This window comes from Jaculus jaculus, chromosome 5 (genome assembly GCF_020740685.1).
Source record: "Jaculus jaculus isolate mJacJac1 chromosome 5, mJacJac1.mat.Y.cur, whole genome shotgun sequence".
Lineage (NCBI taxonomy): Eukaryota > Metazoa > Chordata > Mammalia > Rodentia > Dipodidae > Jaculus > Jaculus jaculus.
This window is the reverse complement of record NC_059106.1, coordinates 140697560-140716230: the sequence shown is the minus strand read 5'-3', so window position 1 is coordinate 140716230 and position 18671 is coordinate 140697560. Positions and strand designations below refer to the sequence as shown.

At 38.7% G+C, this 18671-nt stretch overlaps 1 protein-coding gene across 1 annotated transcript in view; it reads left to right on the top strand.

The window, feature by feature from the left end:
* The first annotated feature begins 7557 nt into the window (after positions 1-7557).
* The window catches only part of Samsn1 (SAM domain, SH3 domain and nuclear localization signals 1), a 122065-nt gene continuing 110951 nt past the window's right edge, over positions 7558-18671 (top strand). Inside the window, exon 1 of the mRNA XM_045149187.1 lies at positions 7558-7593. Within this exon, the coding sequence (XP_045005122.1) occupies positions 7558-7593 (36 nt within the window). The remainder of the gene's footprint in view (positions 7594-18671) is intronic.

Below are 18671 nucleotides of genomic sequence, written 5' to 3'. Positions count from 1 at the left end.
CCTCTTGCCCTTTATCCAGAAGTGTCCTCAGAACAAACCAAGCTCAACCTCTGCACTTGATTGTCATCCCCTCAGTCTGCATTCATCCAGGGTTCATAGTCTTTTTACTGTACCTGACATTTCCTTTTTCTTCTTCTTCTATTGTCCTTTCTGTCCATCACATTGAAGAATATTCATTTGTAAAGCTGCTCTGTAAACTTGCATCTCTAAAATGCTCTCTTTGTCCTAATTATTTGCCCCCATAGGACCATATGTGAATTACTCATTGCATTGCCATGAGTCATACCTTCTCCCCACAGCTAGATTCCAGATCTGAGAATCCAGGAAGCCACTTTACCTTTTTCTATTCACAGAAGAATGTCTGTAGAAGGAAATTGTCAAAATTCGTGTTTAAAGCAATCAAAACACAAAAGACTTGAAGGGGATCCATGTAAAAGAATACTTTTTTGCAAGAATAAAACAGAAGGTAGCAAAACCTCAACAAGGTAGCATCCTGACCCCATGATAGAAGATTTTGCCTCAAAGAACTAAATTACAAAATGAGTTCATTTGAAAATTGAGGTGTTAGTTGGGATCGTGTATCATGGTTGCTCCAGTTGAAATGGTAAGTTATTGATGCAAATAACTAACACTTAGCTGTGAGTTTACCATATTGTTTGACCATGAAGGGTGTTTGGAGAGTATCTGTACCAATTTCACTCTATATAGAGCACAAGCTTTGCCTGTCCTTTCTTCTGTCCCCAAATATGAGAAAGAACAATGGACAATTGACAAAAGAGTGAAGGGCTAGAATGATGGCTTGGTGGCTAAAGGTGCTTGCTTGCAAAACCTGATGACCTGGGTTCAATTCCCCAGTACCCACATAAAGCCAGATGTACAAAGTGGTCCATGTACCTGGACTTCATTTGCAGTGGGAAGAGGCCCTGGCATTCCCATTCCCCACACCTTTTTCTCTCTCTGCAAATTAATAAATAAAATATTTTTTAGAAGAAAACAGAAAGGAATGAAGGTGAGAGGGAAAATCACTAGCCTGGTGGCCAGGGGTTTCCAGTACCCATATCTATAAAGTAAAAGACTGAGATTAAGTGACCCATAAAGTCTTTCTCTGTTTTAGTACACTGTGTGTTTCAGATTTAAATAAATGAAGTCCTTTTTACAGGGACTGAAAGGGAATTGCTGTTACTTTTGAAAAGGTTTCATTTAGCTGCAAGCAAATGGAAGCCAAAATCCAAAGCTTTTTACTAAAGCATTCATAGAACAATTTTGACATAAATAATTCATGCTGAGAAGACCCAAGCTAATGATGCCCAAAATGCCAGGGGTGGAAAACTTGGTTTAACGAAACAGGTGACATGGTTACTGCTTCAAATCATAGCATTTTGGAGCTAGAAGTGACTTTTGGAGCAAAAGACAAACTGAGTACCAGTGAGGTTCTTTAGTCTATCAGTGACAAGTTTGGTTTTGATTTTGTTTTGTTTCTTGTAAAAAGTAGTATACCTTTAATAAAAAAATTACGATCAAGTAAATACAATCTCTTAATAGACTAAACAAAAATATATTGAGCATTAAATTATACCTAAACTTCTCAAGTCCTGTAATTTTTTTTTTCAGTCTTTATAGTGCTGGGAATAAAACCCATGAGATTTTTTTTTGCATGTATTTATGTGTGTAGTGTGTGTGTGTGTGTGTGTGTGTTTGCATGCATGTGAGCACATGTGTGCAGAGGGGTATACATGTATGCATATGCATGTGGAGAGCACATGTTGATGGGGGGTATTTTCTTTGATTTCTCCTCACTTTATTTTCCAGGGCAGCATCTTCCATTTGAACCCAGGGTTCACCAGTTCACTAGTCTAACTAGCCAGCTTGCCCGAGTGAATCCCCTGTCACCACCTCTTGTTTGCTTGGATTTGAGATGTGTTGCCATGCCCACCTGGCATTTGTGTGGGTCTGGGCATTTGAACTCTTGTTCTCATGCTTGTGAGGCAAATACTGTACATACGGAGCCATCTCCCCAGCCCCTCAAACTATAAGTTTTGATTATATATAACCGTCATCTCTTTTTATAGATCTAAATGAAGACAGTTTTGTTTTGAGTAAAAACACACATATTCGTCATGAAGATAAACCACAAGGAACTTCCTTTCAGGTGAATAAGGTGAAAAACCAGCATTTGCATGGTGTTTTGTTTTGTGAAAACCTTTGTGTTACAGAACTCCATAACATGTACAATGTAGTGATGGTACACAGACAGCCTGGTAGCTATTTTGCATCTAGTTATTGGTTGTTTTCCAAGTGATAAGCTTATGTCTCTGGAAATTGGAGCATAAAGGAAAGACATCAAATGTTGACTCAGTATGATAAACCATTTTGATTATGCAAAAGATCATGCGTGGCAGCCTTTTGCTAAGTAACTCTGGGCCTGTTAAATTAATATATTGGGGTGTTCTCCGATGAAGTCTGTGTTAACGGCCTCGAACTATCTGGCAACCCTTCAGTGTGGGGCACGTGACTCCTGTGTCCACATCTTGTACTGTGACTCGTGACTTAGCCCTTTGAAAATTGCTTCGATTAGCACAGAAAAATCAAGCAATTAAGAATGCCTGAATAGTGGGCCTCTAATAACAAGATTACTTACCAGATAAGTAGTTCTTATTGTCATCCTGTGGCAAGGAGTGTATGAGTCAGTAGGGGCAGCTCAGGCATCACACTGAGTTTTGATATTTTTTGACAGCCATAGGGTTCCTCTTTATTGTGATAGCTTTATAAGAAAATTTAGAACTGACCTACCTTGGTACAGAGTATTCAGCAACAGGCAGAGGATCTATAGTATATAAATTGTGAAGGGCTGAGTTCGTGAGGAAGGGAGTTCATATTCCTAAATGCAGCCTGATTTCCAAGGCTGTTGGAAGTCCTTCAATGAAGTAGGCAGTGTACTGTATCTTTTGATCAGCTACAGTTTTTGCCAGCAGTTCTGCTGCAGCTGGGATGACAGATACCTCAGGTCTGTTAGCAGATATATGGCTTGAGCACCTGTCTTCGATGGGTTCACCCCAAAGTGCCTGAATGAGAGCACCGAAGTCCAACAGAGGCTGTTTTGCATCTTGCTTAGGCTCTGACTCCCTGTGATACTGGGCAATTTACTGATGCCCTTTCAGCCTCAGTTTTCATCACTAGAAAATTGGTCCACAAAGGACCCTGTATTTCAGAGCTGTCACAAAGATGAAGTGAGACACTTCACTAGAGCACTTAGCTTCATGACTGACATTTAGATGATGCTTTGAAAATATAGTTGTTATCATCATTCCTTCTCGTTCTCTTTCCTCCTCCCCTGCCCCCTCCAGCCCCTTCTCTTTGCCAGGGCTCACTGATGATACTTTCATAAGCATAGCTGGCAGGTTATCTCTGGAAAATTCACTCTCATTTTCCTAAAGTCAGATGAAGTCTCAGATACAATATCTAAGTGAAACATTGTCTGATAGCCAGAAAAATAAAAAGGAACTGCTGGCTTACAGGAAGAGCTCCCCAGACATGCCTTGTGCCAAGAGAAATCTTTCTTTGGAGTTTTAGTAGAAACAGAGTTATATGTTTGTAAGAAGAAAATAACATAGGAAGTTCTTAGGAGAAAATATTGAGAGAGACATCTTCACACTAACATCAATGCTTCTGGAGAGTCTAATTGGCTAAGAATTGGCAAAAATTAGTATGTTGACCATTTAATTATGTCAAATTGCTAATGACCAAAGATTAAAGCATCGATCCCCAGCGACAAGCAAGTAGAACCCACTCATCTGAAACCTTTCACTTGGAGTTTTATCTATCTTAAGTAATTTCATACCTTTTCAGAGTAGACATGGAGCAAGTGTGAAATCCTTAGCTACATGATAAGACTTTGGCGTAACAAAAAGTGTTATGTGAACTATTAATTTATTAACTCAAAGTTACTGAAGAAAAGTTGATTTGGCTGGAAGATGGGGGATGAAAAGGAAGCATATTCAGGTGAAGGAAATCTGGTATAAGTGAGGTGGCTCCTATGGCTGGGCACAAGGCTAGGATATGTGGCACAGACTATGGAGTGCCATCAGTCAGCAGATGACAAAGACAGCAGTATCTCTGCTGAGGAGCCCACCTGAGGGCTCTGTATCATATTCCTGTGGAGTATTTGTTAAAAGTGTGCACTGGAAAGGTGGCTCAGTGATTAAAGGCACTTGCTTGCAAAGCCTAATGGTTTGTGTTCAATTTCCCAGTACCCATGTAAATAAAGATGTAGAAAATAACACATGCAGTTTGCAGTGGCAAGAGGCCCTGGTATGTCCATTCTCTCTCTCTTCCTCTCTCTCTTTCTCTCAACTTATCTGCTTAAAAATAAAAATATCAACTGGGTGCGGTGGCGCACACCTTTAATCCCAGCATTCAAGAGGCAGAGGTAGGAGGATTGCCATGAGTTCAAGACCACCCTGAGACTACATAGTGAATTCCAGGTCAGCCTGGGCCAGAGTGAGACCCTACCTCAAAAAATAAAAATAAAAATATTTTAAAACGTTTTTAAATGCTGGCTTCTGAGCCACACTCTGTCAGGCAAAACATACTCAAGAAGTTTTCTTTGTGTCCCCCAAATGACTGGGAATGTCTTGGGCCTGGAAGACGTGACAAGGATTCAGGTGGCAGGTGCAGGAGACATTTGTGGAATGCTTCAACAGCACGAACTTGCTCCGTGAATATTTCTGCATTCTGGGCTGTGGATAAGTTTTCTGCAGAGCAAAGTGCTGATGGGGAGAGTCTGAGGCAGAGAAGTCTGCTTACACTGTGATCATTACCCCGACCACAAGGAACGTGCTGGAGGGACTGACTCCCAGCATTTATTTTTGTATCTTTGCTCTTGTTTCTTCTCTGGCAGCATTTAGTTGATGGCTCAAATCTTTTGTAGCATATTGAAAAGGGCATAAAATATGCAGTAATACAGACTTTGGGCTAATATATTTTCAAAAATGTTGCATGCCTCATTTCTCACGTAAATTTCTAGATTGCATTTAGCCTTCAGAGCGTCATTCATATTCATGATTGAAAAGAGGGATCACATTTATTACTTTCAATACTGGTGATATTAAACACTGTCAGGCACTCCTACTCAGGGCGATACCAAAATATTTTTCCCTGAGCTCATGTAGAAGGAAAAAAAATATTGATGGGTGAATTAAAAATACATATTCAGGGGCTGGAAAGATGGCTGAGCTGTTAGTGGTGATTGCTTGCAATGTCTGACAGTTCAGGTTCGATTCCCCAGTACCATGTAAAGCCAGATGCACAAAGAGGCACATGCATGTGGAGTTAGCAGTGGCAGGAGGCCCTGGTGTGCCCATTTCCTCCCCTCTTATTCTCTTTCTCTGTCTTCTCTATTTACTTGAAAAATAATAAATAAAACATATGCATATTTATAGATACATATACATATACTTCCCATGTATGGTAACTATTAAAGTATGAAGTATGGCAGAGTATGACTGCTCATGCCTATAATCTCATCTTTCAGGATTTTAAGGCAGGAGGCTGACAAGTTCAAATCCAACCTAGACTAAGCAGTGAGACACTTTCTCAAACAAACAAGTGCTAAGGCTTGTATCACTGTATAACCATTTTGGCCGATTTTCCTTGACATCTTTTTTGATGGATGCTGCCAGGTTAAAGATTTACAATCTTAGCCGGGCGTGGTGATGCACGCCTTTAATCCCAGCACTCAGAAGACAGAGGTAGAAGGATCACCGTGAATTCGAGGCCACCCTGAGACTACATAGTGAATTCCAGGTCAGCCTGGACTAGAGTGGGACCTTACCTTGAAAACCAAAAAAGTAAAAATAATAAAAAATAAGATTTTCATTCTTAGCCGTCCCTGAAGTGAAGGTGGGCATGGAAACTGGAAACGAGTTCTAACCAAGGAAATGCCCACAGAAATTCCTGGGGAGGTTGTTTGGCAGGGAGAGGGGAGAAGAAGCAAAGTCCCGTGAGGATAAAGCTGTGCCCTTGGTCCTTTTCCCTGTCTGGAGTTGAACATGATGCCTGGAAAGCAGCCACCTTCCCACTGTGAGGCACGTGCCACGGGTGAGGGAGCTGGATCACCGCTGACATTCCCGAGAGGCTGCAGCAGCAGGCTGGTGTCCCTGTTCCTACTGAGAGCACCATGGGCCACATTAGGGTCCATCAAGGTTGTAGGGTTTTTTTTTTTTCAAAGCAGAAAATATTCCTCATTGATCTATGTCACCATTGATAACAGGCGGTGTGTCCACATTAACAATGTTGACAGAGTGGAATGGTGTCTAGACTCAGCTCTGACTGTGTTAGCTGGACTCACTTCCTGTTTTCAAAGGATACAATCTGCATCAAGAGTTAGTATTTACTCCTGAAAATGCAAGTTGGATCAATAGCAGATGGAATATGGACTATATACAGCACATGGGCTATACATTGACCTAACAGGATTTCTACCACAGCATACCAGTGTTGGTAAAGATGGGCATTGTGGGCCAAGGTGGCACTGCTTTTGGTGAACTTACCTGAAGACATGACCCTGAGTTACTGTAGAAACAATGAAGTGTGCTGTGATCTGTTAAGCTGGAGAGGAAATACCATCATTCAGTTTCACCAGACAAATAAGGTAGTTCTAAACAGAAGTAAAAACATGTATAAAGCAAGCTGGGTGTGGTGGCCCATGCCTTTAATCCCAGCACTCAAGGGGCAAAAGTAGGAGGATCACTGTGAGTTTGAGGCTACCCAGAGACTACATAGTAAATTCCAGGTCAGCCTGGGCTCGAGTGAAACCCTACCTCAAAAAACCACAAATGAAACAACACAACAAAACTATAAGGCAGAAAAGAAGACAAAAAAAGGGATCAGATGTTCAAATAATGCCTGCACATGTCAGCAAAGGGATCCCCTTTAGGAACGGGGTGATAATACTGAGATGAGATAATACTGTGAGTTGATTAATGTTTTATCTTTCAAGCATTTATGGAATGCAGAATTTCAGCTATTATACAAGGTATCTATTGAGCATAGCAAATTATTCTAAAATTTGGAGGCTTAAACTAATGGATACCTATTACTTCACGGCTGCTTGGGATCAGGAGGTAGAAGTCATAGAGCAGGTGTTTCCACTTGAGAATCTGCCATGTGTTTGCAATGATGGTCATCTGGAAGGTTAACTGGGGCCGGAGCATTGGCTCAAACTTCCTGTCACAGCTGTGGGCGGGAAAGTCAATTTCTAGTTGGGGCCTATACAAAGGCATCAGTCCCTTCCCAGGTGGCCTCTTCTTGTGGCTGTTTGAGTGTCCCCATACCATGACATTTGGTTTTTCCCAGGGTGATGTATGACACAGAGCAAAGAGAGGCTGGAATTCCCTGTGAGACCTACAGCTGTTCTAACTGCTAGAAGCAAATTACTCAATCCAGTTTACACTAAGAGATGGGGTGTCGTCATTCCCCTTTTGAAAATATAAGTGCATTTATGGATATATTTTAAATCTATCAGAGCTACCAAATAACACTTTGGAGTTACAGATAGCAATGTATAGCAGCCTTCTCCTACTGTCCATGAGCAAGGTAAGTACAGCAAATGGAGAGAACGGTGAACAACGTTGTTAGCTAGAGGGAGAACTGAATGTCTCTCATTGGCTGGTTTTGAGAGGAGGAACTTTGGTTAGTGCTTGTGTTATTTATCTTTCTCATTGCTATGACAAAATATCTGACAAAAGCAACTTCAAGAAGGAAGGGCCTACTGCAGTTCAGTTTGCGGGTGCAGTCTATCATGGTGGAAAATGTGTAGTAGCAGGAACATGACATCACTGGTCCCATTGCATCTATTCGGGAAACAGAGGTGAACATGTCACTCCCTTTCCCCTTTTTATCAGTTGAGGACCCTAGCCTCCAGGACGGTGCCACCACTCTTTCAGATGGGTCTTTCCTCCTAGTTAAACCTGTCTGGCGTGTGTCTCCTACTCTCCCAGCCAACTCAAAATCCAATCAAGTTGACAATGAAGATCAACTCTCATCATAATAAAGGGACCTAGAATGTTAAAATAGAACACATCTCTTTTCTTCCTAGTAAAATAAAACTAAAATAACACTGGATTTCCTCACTTCCCGCTTCCATGCTCAAAGGTATGCTGCATCTTTAATAAACGGGTTTTCCCTTTAACACAAAGACTTTGAACAGATTTCATTGTAACTTTTACTCAAACAGGAAGAACTATATGATTCTGACATAAATTTTATGAATGAAGTGTATCACCCAAATTCCAGTTCCAAAGGTGTAAGTAGTTTCCCTTTCAATCACTTCAAAAGCTAGAGAGGAATTAATTGAAATTCTATCCCATTTTTCTCGCTCACTTTTAAAAGGGAATATGCAGCCAGGCTTGGTGGCTCATGCCTTTAATCCCAGAATTTGGGAGACAGAGAGAGGAAGATCACCTTGAGTTCAAGGTCAGCCTGAGACTACATAGTAGATTCCAGGTCAGCCTGGGCTAGAGCAAGACCCTACCTGAAAAAAAGAAGAATATGAAATGCAAAAAAAAACCTCTTAAACATCTTTTAACTTCCTTAAAATGTAACATGGAGCTGAAAATGTGGGCCAGTGCTTTATGAAGCCACAGGCCGAACCCAGTAATAAAATCCAATGGCCAATGCTTCAGTCACTTGCCCAAATCTGTATCTTTTAAACTATTATATCCTATATTAGGTTTCAACATAGTCATTTGTGGAAGCAACAACATGTAGACCACACCATGTGTCTATCTATATTATAAAGTCCATCGAGTACCCACTGTTGAAGATTTGAAGGCCTCTGAATAAATTGTGCTTGATTTCAGCTACATATTTATTATTTTATTATATTCTTATGAGAGAGAGAGAGAGAAAGAATTGGTGTGCCAGGACCTCTAGCCACTGCAATTGAACTGCAGACACTTGTGCCACCTTGTGTGCATGCACAACCTTGAACACATGCATCACATTGTGCGTCTGGCTTACGTGGGATCTGGTGACTTGAACATGGGCCCTTAGGTTTCTCAGGCAATTTCTTTAACCACTAAGCCATCTCTCCCAGCTACATATGTTATTTCAAAAGAAGTAGAATTTGTGCTATAGGAATGGCTTAGCAGTTCAGGTGCTTGCCTGCAAAGCCTGATGATCCAGTTTCATTCCCCAGTACCCATGTAAAGACAGATGCACAAGGTGGCACATGCATCTGGAGTTTGCGGTGGCTGGAAGCCCTGGCATGCTTATTCTCTCTGTATGAATTTCTTCTCTCTTCCTCTCTCTGCCTGAAAATACATAAATAAAATATTTTTTTAAAGAGAAAAAGAATTAGAAGTTTCCAGGAAGAAGGTTATAATGAGAGGTGCCAAATACAAAAATAACATATGTTGTGGCTACGGATAGTATCCACTTCTAAATGTACATTTGGTTTGAATTTTAATCTCTATCAGAGATTAAAAAATGGCTGTTTACTCTGTACCAACTAATTGGGTACTAAGGGATTACAGAGTAGCCCACTTCATAAAACATGTACTCAACCCATACTCTCTTTTCACTACATTATTCTGGATTTTGTTTTGAGACAAGGTCTCCTATATAAAAGAAAAAAATATTTTTACATATTTGAGAGAGAGAAAGAGGGAGAGAGAGGGCGAGTGAGAATGGGCATGGCAGGGCCTCTACTGCAAACAAACTCCAGTTGTATGTGCCTCCTTGTGCATCTGGCTTACGTGGGTCCTGGGGAATCAAACCTGGGTCTCTAGCATTGCAGGCAAGCACTTTAACCACTAAGAAATCTCTCCAACCCTCTTCTGGATTTTGAATCATAGACTGGGATTGGATTAAGAGATGAAATGAAGTATACATCTGGTGTATGTGTGCATGCATGTATATATGTGTGTATATGGTGTGGTAGTTTGAATGGTTGTCCCCCAGTAGATTCAACAGTTTATTAAAGCTTTAGATCTCCAGGCACCTGGCTGAAGGAGATGTCACTGAGGGAAGATCCTAGGGTCTAGTCCTAAGGTATGGGGACAGATCTGAATTCCAGTCTAAAGATATACAATGTGCTTGTGTTCTGTCTGGGGTTCCTAGAATGTGTTTGCTTATAGTGTAGGTTGTAGTTTCCTTCTCAGTGTGTTGACCTGTGAAAGGGAGCCAGCTTCTTCTGTCATTATAGAACTTCCCCTGGATCTGTAAGGTTTAAGAAATTCTGTTACTCCTATAAACTATGTTTGGTCAGGAAGTTTATCCCAGCAATGTTGAAGTTGACTACAACATATGATGCATGTGTGTGTGTTATAAGCAGTAAATAATGTATATATACATATATAATGTGCATATATCACATATTTTTGTGTATATATATTCTATGTTAATTTGTGTTTATATACATCTTTACATAGATGAGACATTATTTTGAACTTTAATAACAGAGTAATTATAACTGAGAAAATGGATTCTTTCCCATTATTTTGCTAGCTTCATGTCTTTTCTATTTTGTTGTTTTTTAACAAATGGGAACAGCAGTGTCTCCTCTCCTTTTCTTTCTTTTTTTAAAGAATTTTTATTTATTTACTTATTTGTTAGAGACAGAGAGAGGGAGAGAGAAAGGGAGTGAGAATGGGCACACCAGGGCCTGTAGCCACTGTAAACTCTAGGCACATGTGCCACCATGCGCATCTGGCTTACATGGGACCTGGAGAATTGAACCAGTGTCCTTAGGCTTTGCAGGTATGTGCCTTAACCACTAAGCAATCTCTCCAGCTTCCCTTTCCTTTCCAATGCCAACATTGGTGACCTCTGAACAGTGGAATCCATCTCACTCTGGAAAACATGTTAAGCCTATTGCTGAGGAAATGGTGAGGAATTTCTCCCCAGATATCCCCACGTGAATTTCCCATCTCTTTCTCCTTGTTTTAAATGAGAGCCATGTTCAGTAGCTCCTTGTTTCACTTGTTTCAGCTGCCTCATGGACATGTTTCTACAGAATAGAAAATATATCTTGTCTTTATTAAGAATTATCCTGACCTAAGACAAGCATAACATATATTCTTCAAAGACGGATAGGGTGCTAAGTGAAAATTTCTGCCTTAAATTTAGGAGCTTCTCTGAAATTTATAATGTCTGTAAGTATATCCTCTGAGGCACTGGTGGTGCAAATGTTTTAGAGAAAGGTGGATCATGAGCTAAATGCGAGTTATCATTCCAATCACAACAGCAAACTGTATCTTCCTTACAGGGCAACTGTCCCTTCTATTATGTACAGCACTCAGATTATGCCAGCTACCTTCCTTTCCTCTGGAAGCCATTGTAAGACAAAGGTTCATGGAAAGGACATGCTTTAAAGATCTGGCAAATTTCCAGAATAATCATGTACATTGGCAAGTATTATAGATTCTGAACTTGAATAAACTGTATATCCTATTTATAATTCTTGTTCCAGACAGGCTTCTTGGGAGAACATTGCATGCTAAATTATACAACTTATTTGACAATTGTTTCCCAAAATGGAACTATAATACAGTCTTGCAGATTCTGTGCCAATAAATACCTTCAGTAAATCATGTTTCTTTATGTAGGGATGAATAGAATAGTCTCAAAATATCTTTATGAATAGCCCCCTTATCAAAGATGGCTAACATGTTATTAACATCTAAGTTTCTATGACAGTTTTCTTCCTATTTTTTTATATTTTGGTCCAGGGAATGATAGCCATGCTAGATAGGAAGAGGTGATAAAGAGGTATGATTTAAATACCACTTCTGTTCCATGGGAAATTATTGAGCTATGCCCTTGCTCCTTTCTCATGCCTTTTGAGTTTTTAATAACTAGTTAAATGTCAAAAAGCTGTGAGAGAAACATAAATGGATCTCAATGAGTACCAAAATGACTTCTAGATGAAAATAAAGCTATGTATTTGGAAGGACTAGGAAATGCCTAAACTGGAAATAGAAGGAAACTGGATTAAAAAAAAAAAAAAAAAAAACACACCACTAGATGTTGGCCACTAAGTTCACTTTTTAAAAAAGAAATATTTAATCAATTTATTTTTTGAGATGGAGGGAGAACAGGTGCAGCAAGGTTTCCCGCCACTGCAAATGAACTTCAGATACAAGTGTCACTTTGTGCATCTGGCTTTCTATGGGTGCTGGGGATTCAATCATGGGATATGAGGCTTTGCAAGCAAGCACTTTTAACCACTGAGCAATCTCTCCAGTCCTGAACACACATTTCTGTGTCTCTCCTCAAAATTTTAAGTTATAGTATTACACTGGAAATTTTTTTCTTTAAATTATAATAATAATTTGTGATTCACAGTAGCCAATTCCTACTTTTACATGGCTCCATTTTCTCTCCTCTCTCGTCTTCTGTCTTCTTCTCACCTCCTTTCCCCTCCCCTAGCTACCTTCTCCACTCCAATCTTCCTTCTTTTTTTTTTTTTTTTAAATCATTTGTTCTTTGCAACCTGGTTGGGCTGGAACTCTCTGTGTAACCCAGGTCAGCTTTGAACTTGAGCAATCTTCCTTCCTCTGCCTCCTTAGTACTGTGTTCACAGGTGTGCACCACAACATTTTTCCTTGCTGCTTTACTCAGGTCCAAGAATTTATCTAAAGTAACAAAGAAATTGCTCATCCGGTTGCATGTCCCTAAACTATCTGAGGATCAGCGAACTCCTCTGGTCCACTTTTGCACTTTGTAGCGGAAGAGGTTGCAGTGGATGAGGGAAGCGGCCTGCTTAGTCTCGCCTCGTCACAAAGCAGAGCATCGAATGCAGCAGGAATTCTATATCACAGTTGATTGTCACATCCGATTTTCATGATGTTTCTTGTTTATTTCTTACATATATCTTTCTACTAGAAAACCAAAGGTTTTTGAAGCAATTAGCTTACATACTTGATTTTAAATTTATCATTATCATCTTTTTCTTCTTTGTGCTCAGAGAGAAAGCATTTTCCCAAAGAGAAGCATTCTTATGAACATTTCTAGACACTATTTCAAAACTGGGGATATTACACAAGAAGTGAACAAGATGTTCCCTCTTTGGCTATTCCAGTTGAACCCGCACATGCCCCATTTGCATCTTCATCTTGTGCAATCCTGACAGCTTTCTGCTATCTTGGCAGTGCCTCCACTAACCCTCACCTGTGGGTCAATGAGCAAAGAACAGTGTTGCTTCCCTACAGAAGTGTAGCAATGGCCATGAAGCTGCAAAGTTTATGCCTTGAAAAGTGGGCTTATTTGACTCCTGAGAACCCCCTTTCCCCTACCGCATTCTCAGAAGGCATCTAATTCCAAGACTAAGACTAGGTACCTCAATGCTGCTTTGAGAGCAGGGAGAAAGAGCTAATGGCCCACATCAGAGCTTTAGCGAGTTACTGGTCCTCACTTGTGGGATAAGACAGTTACATAAAGGGCTCTGATAATAATGCTAAATTATACAGTTCATCTGTTCAAGTAGCTGTGAATTCTCTAGCCAACCACATTTTCCTACCATTTAATTTTTTATGCAAAAGAAAAAAAATATTAAATAGTATTTGTAGTTCTATGACACACATTAACCTGTCCCTCCATATTTATTTTGGCCAACCAATAGTTGAGTAAAACATCACTGGAACATCAAAGAACTCAACTTCTAGGCATAAAAATCAAAATACAGGGGCTGGAGAGATGGCTTAGCAGTGAAGGTGCCTGCCTAAAAAGCCTAAGGACCCATATTCAATCTCTCTCCACATCTCAGGTAAGCCATATGCACAATGATGATGTAAGCACAAAGCCACACATGTGCACTAGGTGGTGCAAGTCTGGAGTTCAAGAGCAGTGGCTGAGGCCCTGGAGTGCCAATTCTCTCCCTCTCGTTCTCTCTCAGAACAATAACATAAAAACACATGCTGGAGAGATAGCTTAGTGGTTAAGATGCTTATCTGTGAAGCCTAAGGACCCAAGTTAAATTCCCCAGTACCCACTTAAGCCAGATGCACAAGGTGGCACATGTGTCTGGAATTTATTTGCAGTGGCTGGAAGCCCTGGCATGCCCATTCTCTCCTCCCCCCCCCCCCGTGCATCTCTTTCTCAAATAAGTAAATAAATAAATATTAAGACATCAAAATTCATAATTCTCAATCCAATTGTTATTAGTAAGTTATCTTTTATTGGTTAAGCCACTTAGGTTTTTTATTATTATTATTTACTTTCTTTTTGCTGGGACAAAAATTGGCCAGACATATCTCATGGAAGGAAAGGGTTTCTTTCAGTTTATAGTTTTAAGAGGAAGTATCCATTATGACTAAGAAGGCTTGGCAGGTGGGAGCAGGAAGTCTGTGTCATATCTTTATATCAGCATGAAGGCAGTAGAGAGAGAACCAAGCAGGGCTGGAATGTAACACCTCAAGACCTACCTCCAGCAAGACATTTCCTCCAGGAAGGCTCCAACTTTTAAAGGTACTGCACATTTTTCCAACTAGGCATTAAGTATTTAAACACATGAGTCTATGGCAAACATTCAACATCCAAAATATCGTGCCCAATAATGGGTGCCTGTTGTTTACAGCATTCATATTAATTAATGATCTTCACAGGTAAATTGATGGCTCAGTAAATGATTGTGAGTTGAATGAATAAATTAAGTGTTCTAGGAGCCTTCTAAGAGAATAGCTTTGATTTTCACTAATTTGCTTAATTACTTATTCTTTTAATGACTTTTTGACTATGCCTAGCTCTATTTTATTTTCAAATATTTTTATTTATTTATTTATTTGCAAGCAGAAAGAAAGGGCATGCCAGGGTCTTCAGCCACTGCAAATGAACTCCATATGCATGTGCCACTTTGAGATCTGGTCTTATGTGAGCACTGGGGAATTGATACTGAATCGTTAGGCTTTGCAGGCAAACACCTAAACTTCTGAGCCATCTCTCTAGCTCTATTTTAGATGCTGATCAAGTCATAGTTTAATCTCAGATTCTATCACTAAAAACATAGGAAAACCAAAATTATAATCACACATACATATCTCCTAGAAATGTGGCAATTTCCCTACCAACAGGAATTATTTTTCTCAATATTTGTTTTGCCTAGATAAATCTTTTTCAAAATGGCTTTTTTTGTCAAATGTAGTGCAGAGGACACAGTAAAATAATCCTCTTAAAGGTGTTTGTTTCATCTGTTTGCATTGAAGGATTCTAGTTCTAATCCTTTTTATTTTATTATTGTTCACAGATTTACTGAATGATATTGATATTGACAATGATATGGTGATCTTACAATTATATTTTTAGAGTATGCTTTAAGTCATGAATAAAGATTTATCACCTTGTATGAAAAAGAATAGGGACATCAATTTGGATATTAATAATTCAACAATTATATCTTCTTTACTTTTGTTCTTATCATGAAGACAACCATTATGTATGTGATCCCTGGGAACTTTTCTTTTTTTACTGTGAGAAAAAGAATAGCATATAATAGAAACCTGAGTTCTCCCAGCCTGCTTGGCAGAGGCAGACTTTATTATTGAAACCAGCATTCATAGTACATTTAGAATTGTAGAATTTTCCAGTTAATATCTTCATTGTAGAAAACTGAGAAATACACAGTATATAAAGAAGGGGGAAAGCTATTCATAATGGTGGTTATGAAAAAAAACTTATTATATTGCCTTTTACTTTTCATGCTTTTCATGTAACTTTTTTTCTTATTTTCACTTAATATATCTTGAGCATAAAAACCACCCCTAAAGCTCATAAGTTGGTAAAGTTTTGATAATCAAGCAATCATAAGACTGGGAAACTCAGACAAATTGTCAATACAAAATACATGAAACTACCTGAAGTTTCATTTCCTAGTTTCATTATAGATTTCTTTTAAAATAAACCAATTCAACGTTTGAATTAAAATAAATCTACTTTTTGTTCTGTTGAAGTAATTATGTGAAGCAGCTGTCAAGTGATCAAAATTCTCCATTTTGAGGGCAAGGCTAAAAAGAAACATTTTCTTCCCTAAATCAGAAATTAAGAGAAAAAGAAAGAAGAAAAGGAATGTTTTTACCCTATTCAAGGACTATCATGTTATTTTTCAGCTTCATTTTCATCAACAAGGTAAAGAGAACATACTTCAAACTGATCAATGATGCGAATTTAGTGTCCACATGCTTAAATTTCTGCCCTGTTGTAGCAAGGGAGAAATCAGCGATTTAAATGCCCTTCAAGCACACATCTATCCTAATGATATTATATGTATATGAATCATATGTATTAGTGTGTGTTTCTACCTATTTAAGATGACAAGCTTGCTGACCTGAGAGAACCTATGTGATGGTTACTTTCTATAATATTTAATTTGCAAATCAAAACCCTGATTTTGGACTTAATTTAGAGATCAATGATTAAATAACTAGTAATTATGTTGGCTTCTAAAATAATCTTGCAAGAAAAAAAACAATAGTTTAAAAGTCAGAATACACAGTTCTCACTCCAACTCTGTTATTAAAAACAACTTGTTTTTTTTCATTTTTAAAATAAGTTATTTGACTATATATACTATAATTTCACCTTAAGCTCATAAAATATTATTATATGACTGGCCAATTCAATAATTCTTTGATGTTAATTTTAAAAATTTATTCTATAATTCTAATAGTTAAACAAAATGTACAAATAAGATACATTTAATCTAGCACTTCTAACAAACATTTTACATTATTTAAAATTTTGAGCAAAATAAACTAAAAATTTTAATATTCATACATCTAAATACAAATGAGAGTATATACATATTAAATACATATATATTGAAAATTAAATTTATAACCATACATTATTACCATTTGAATAGATATCTTCATATTTCAAAACAGACTCTATTTAGAAAGACTAAAGTTAAAGGAAAACCAGCTAGACACTTGGCAATAGTTTTAATGAAAGAAAGTTAAGCCAGTAGGAAGGTATGAAGATAGAGGCAAAGAAATAGACTCAAGATTCAAGCTGGAGGTAGAATAAACCAAACTTTGATGACATTCAACAAGGTGACCATGGGACAAGAATCCCGCTGGGAAGCATCTACAAGTTGGTCTGAATTATGACTCATAAATAATCATTTTGAAAAGACTGTGGCTATGGGAATCTAAAGTTCAGAAGTGGAGCAAGATGTCATTTGTGAGCATGTGGCATTTAGGTATTAGTAAAGACAGGCATGTGTATATGCATGCGTGTGTGCAAATGCCCACATATAATGAAAGCCATAAGGGGAGAATGGTGATATTAGGTGAAGCCTACATCTAGTCCTAAAGGAACTTCAAGGAATTTAGATTTTAAGGAAAGTAAGTTGTCAACATACACAAGGTAGTAAATGAATAGTCACAAAAGGCACAGGGAACATAGGCTGGACATGGACATCAAACTAGTTCCCAACAGGGGAAAGAAACTGCACAAGCTAAGCCTGAGGACATGGAAGGCTGCGCATCCTGGGTGGAGTATCTTGAAGACAGGAGCTCACAGCTTCTCCAAAGACTTCCTCCCAAAACGACCATGAACCAAACAACTCCTGAATGTGATCCGAACTGATAAACACGTGGCAGCAACTCTTGGCGTTTGAGGACATCCATGAGTCAATCAACTCGCAATTTGTCATTTGTTGGTAATTACAAACATTCTTTTAATTCAGCTATAGCTGTCCATAGGTTTCTAGTAATGAATCTTAAATAAAAGTTGTAAGTACAGTTAGTATGGGGTTCTCTCTCCATAGAACCTCTTGACCCACCTTTATATCATATTTTGCGTGTTGTGTTTTCTTTCTGGACTTATTCAAACACTGCTGGACCATGTATACAGCTGAACATGGTGTCTCTCAGATTCCCAGAGAGTAAAATATTTTCAGAAGGTCATTGTGATCAATGTTGCCAAATACTGAGGAGCAGAGGAGTTTGAGAATGCTTCTTGGGACCTCATAAGCAGTTTAAATGGAGAAGTAGAGAAAATGCACTGAGAAGTGGTAACCCTAGTGGAAACAATGGGAAATCAAGTAAAAGGAAGTACACACAGTTGACTTTGGGAATGCAAGGGTAGGAAAGCAAATTGTTTTGTTTTATTTAAAGTGGTAAATAATCGAAGACTGAATTAAAGTTGGATGAGGCCAAAGCATATTTGAACGTCATTGTGAAACATTCATGAGAAGATAGTGTTTAGGGTTCAACATAGAGATGAATGAAGGTGGAAAGCATGTTGTCTCTCCCCTTAGATTCTGCATGCTCTTCCACCCTCTCTACAAAGGCCTCCTTAAAGGTTTGTCTGTGGCCTCATCTCACACTAGAATTCATTTTTTCCTCTGGGCTGAGCTTCCTAGGCGCACGGTCAGAATCTATTCATCAATTCCAGCTTTGGAACTTTTGAAAAAATGTGCATACTGCCTCTTTCTGCAAGTTGCCTTGTATTCCAGTCTCAAGTGACATGACCTGCATGACCACATACTGAATCTAAAACTGTCTTCATCATTATGTATCCATTCCTCTACTTCTTTCCTCATATTTTCTTATTTATGTACTTATTTATAGAATGTTATATCCTGGTACTCCAGATCACAGAGTCTCTAAAGACAATGATTATATCACCTTGTTTAATCAACCTCCCCCCAAATGTGGGGAGAGTGATTACCT